Raw genomic sequence first — 4,039 nt, 5'->3', positions numbered from 1 at the left:
TTTGGTTAGGCAGTAAAAGTTATTATTTTTATTGTATTTTGACTTTGGGCAGCACATCTTTTTAGTAATCTCTTGTGATATAATGGAAAGTACATACAAAGCGCTTTTGCTGTGTGCTAAGCTGTGAAGTCTGATGGCTATCTCCAGGGAAAAGTGCTGGTGCGATTGAGTTATGAGCTAAACTGGCTACTTTTTTCATGGAGTATTGTTTTTGCTTGAAAGAATGATTGATAGGTTGTGGGTTTTTCAGACCATTTGGATATTTGGCAGATTTTTTTTTTTAATGAGCAAAGGGAATCTGTTACTTTAAGGTAAACAACTGGCACTGTTTGTTATAAATGATAAAGTGAGAGCTTTCAAGAAAAAAATTAGAATTGTGGAAAACTTGTGTTCACTCCCCTGAGTGTGACAGCTTCTCCATAATTAAAGATTTTTTCTGATGAGATTGGTGGTGATAATAGTGTCATTTTTTAACATCCTGTAAATAACGACATTTGGAAAATCTGCATAACTCAGTGAACCAGTATTTCCAGATGACCAATGCATGAAGTTTTAAAATCATGTGTGAGTAGAAGATACATTCAAAGTGTAAGGTAGACCAATGGATTTTGACGTGACAGAATATGAAAAGTTCACTGATAGGTGTGTGATTTCACTTTACAAGAAACTACATTTGTCAAGTGTTGGTGTAATATCAAAGAAGAAGGTCGAGGCTGGGCCTGGTGGCTCACGCTGGTAATCCCAGCACTTTGGGAGGCCAAGGCAGGCGAATCACAAGGTCAGTAGTTCGAGACCAGCCTGGCCAAAATGGTGAAACCCCGTCTCTACTAGAAATACAAAAATTAGCTAGGTGTGGTGACAGGCATCTGTAGTCCCATCTGTTTGGGAGGCTCAGGCAGGAAAATCTCTTGAACCTGGGAGGGGGAGGTTGAAGTAAGCCAAGATCAAGCCACTGCACTCCAGCCTGGGTGACAGAGTGAGACTCCGTCTCCAAAAAAAAAAACAAGATCCACATTATCTGAAAAATCTATTTAATCTTTTCAACTATATATTCATATGAGGACAGATTTTTTTGTCATATACTTCAGCCAAAACAAATTAAATTATCAAAACACATTCAATGCAGAAGCAGATGTGGCATCTTACTTATGGGGTTATTATTGTTATTTTTAAATACATAGATGTTTTTATATGTATGTATTTAAATTTCTAACATGTAAATATTCATGTATATAACCTACATAAAAGTTCTTTGAGGTCCTCAGAAATTTTTAAGATTATCAAGATTTTGAGACAAAAATGTTTGAGGGGCACATGGAAGAAGTAAGAGCAGCTTTGGTGGCATGAGTTCTTATGGCTGCCTCCAAGAGTCTCCCTGATTTCCAGAGGGCAAGGGCAGAGCTAGCTGTGGGGAGCAACCCAGGTCAGCAGTGCGAGCATCCTCTCCATGAAATAGAAGGCAGGTAGTAGAGCGTAGGCTCAGAGCACAGGCTTTAGAGTCAGCTGGGTTTGCTCGGAGGCTCTCTCAGTGGCTGCTACCTAACCGCTGTAACTCTGAGGCCCCTCAAATAGGAACTTGGAATAATAATACCTACTTCTTGGGAGTAGTTGTGAGTTTACAGAAAAAATAATATAAAGTTTTAAACCCAGAACCCGGCATGTAGTTATTGCTTAATGATAGCTGCTCTGATGACGATAAGAATTATTCTTTTTGACTCTTGGGTGACTTTTGAGGCTGAATATTTTTGTCATCCCCAGCAAGGCTGAATTCACGTATTTTTATGGTATGTAACTTTCTTCCCCTTTTTTTGTAACAGTGCCAGCAGATGTAGCGTCACCTGAAAGTGGCAGTAAGTGTAGATGCATTAAATTGCTTTAGCTCTGGAGATGGGTTCGAGTGTTTGCTCTGTCTCCATGGTACAGGACTTAGGGTAGTTGCTGGAAATTAGTTGGTCTAGACCTAAGGATGCTTTGGGCCGGGTTTCATGGCTTGGGCTCTAATATTTGACTGTTACATCTTACACCCTTCCTTGTGGAACACTTTGCCAAGGTACTGATTTTGCAAGATAAGATCTTCAGACTCACAAGTACCTTGCAGCTTCAGTAAACTTTATGTGATCCTTTCTGCTGATGCCGAGTGAAGATGCATGAAATGCTCTGCTCTAAAATTGGAGTTGAAAGCATCTTACAGTGCTTGTAAGACAGCTGGCTATTTAGATCTCTGATTTTTAGTCTTTTAGGAACTTCTGAAGATTTATGTAGGAGACAGTATGGAGCAGTATTTTTCTAGTAGTGGTTTTTATATGTATTCCTCTATTTGGAACCACCAGTGTTTATTTCTTCTCCATAGGTTGCAACAGGTTTGAAGTGACACTAGAGAAATCCAATAAGAACTTCTCCAAAAAGATTCAGCAGGTAAGCAGTGACGGCAGTCCTTGTAAGAATATTTGACTTATATGAGATCCTGTCAAACCAGAATTTTGGTAATGTTATTTATTAACTATTTGAATCCTCTTCTCTTTGACCTTCCATTTATTAACTCTTTGAATCTTCTTCTCTTTGACCTGCCCATGTATCAAGTTCCTGAGATCCTCTCTCACAAGAAGAAATTATAGTCACAGAAATTATAATGCACAGAAAAATAAGTCAGATCCCCGTAACTGGATAGGCTCTGTTGTCCCTTTTTAATACTGTTATTGAATGAACAGTTGCTAAACCTTGTCAGAAATGTTTAATTGGGTCTAATGATTTGATATTTTCCAGATCCATGTGGTTTCCCAGTTTAAGATTCTGGTCAGCTTGTTAGGTAAGAAAAGGAGTTGGATTTGTATTCATGCATCTAAAAAGAAAAGATCTGACCTAGTTAACGCTTTCATGGTTAATTTGATAGTGGTTACTTAACAACGAACTGACATGTTCCAAACCTGGTATAACAGGGTACATGGATAATAAAGGCAGCAGCATCCCCCATAAACTCAAACTCTGCTCTCCAAGGGGTCTCACTTTATTCATTCATTCATTAATTGATCAAATACTTATTGAGCCTATTCTATGCAAAGCCTGGACTAGACATTGGGGATACCAAATTCAATGAGACATGGTTGCTATCTTTGAGAGACTTACATTCTGATTATGAAGACTAAATGACAGAAAGTCTTCAGGATACAAGGTGGTAAGTTGCAGTGAAAATTTATAAAAAGCGTTGTGGAATCTTGGTAATGGGAGGGTCTATATTGTCTAGTAGATAACTAGAATTTCAGTAGGAAGAGAGGTCAGCAGCATATCACAAAACACGGGAATAACTAGAACAAAGGCCCTAAGATGTGGCAGTTTGTGGCAAATAGTTTATTGTGGCCACACTAAGGACGTGCGGTGGAGAGTGGCAGAATATCAGCTAAGAGAGAACAGGTCCACACTGTTGAGGACCTTATGTGAAAAACTGTGGTTTCATGAAAGGCAGCCAGTGAGGACTTTCCTTGACAGGCAGGGGACTAGAAGCTGACCTCACACTCTGTGCTTTTGAGCCTGGGGCCCAAAGAGTAAAATCATTTTAAATGTCGTTCCTAGGACCACAGATAAATATCTGAGGTAACCTAATCCTCGTGACTAAATAAACTAGATATGAAGCCTGGGTAAAATGATTATTTTGATTGCTTTGCTAGGAAAGAAATCCTTGCCATGGGTTACTACGAAATCCACAGGGGATTTCCCTTTTCTAAGCGTAGCCTCCTAATGCAAATAGCTTTGAAAGCCATTTCTTGGGCCGGGCGCAGTGGCTCAAGCCTGTTATCCCAGCACTTTGAGAGGCTGAGGCGGGTGGATCACGAGGTCAAGAGATCGAGACTATCCTGGTCAACATGGTGAAACCCCGTCTCTACTAAGAATACAAAACATTAGCTGGGCATGGTGGCACGTGCCTGTAATCTCAGCTACTCAGGAGGTTGAGGCAGGAGAATTGCCTGAACCCAGGAGGTGGAGGTTGTGGTGAGCCGAGATTGCGCCATTGCACTCCAGCCTGGGTAACAAGAGTGAAACTCCG

The 4,039-nt window shown here is 40.2% G+C and overlaps 1 protein-coding gene across 2 annotated transcripts in view; it reads left to right on the top strand.

The window, feature by feature from the left end:
- The window catches only part of VPS39 (VPS39 subunit of HOPS complex), a 65,372-nt gene that overhangs the window by 23,400 nt on the left and 37,933 nt on the right, over positions 1–4,039 (top strand). Inside the window, exons 3-5 of one of the 2 annotated variants that reach the window (XM_017516291.2) lie at positions 1,818–1,850; positions 2,351–2,415; positions 2,764–2,806. In XM_017516291.2, the coding sequence (XP_017371780.1) occupies positions 1,818–1,850; positions 2,351–2,415; positions 2,764–2,806 (141 nt within the window). The remainder of the gene's footprint in view (positions 1–1,817; positions 1,851–2,350; positions 2,416–2,763; positions 2,807–4,039) is intronic. The other variant, XM_017516292.2, reaches the window with a different exon arrangement.

This window comes from Cebus imitator, unplaced genomic scaffold, assembly GCF_001604975.1.
Source record: "Cebus imitator isolate Cc_AM_T3 unplaced genomic scaffold, Cebus_imitator-1.0 Scaffold579, whole genome shotgun sequence".
Taxonomy (NCBI): Eukaryota; Metazoa; Chordata; class Mammalia; order Primates; family Cebidae; genus Cebus; species Cebus imitator.
Note: the sequence above shows the minus strand (reverse complement) of the source record. Positions and strands in the feature narration are given on the sequence as shown.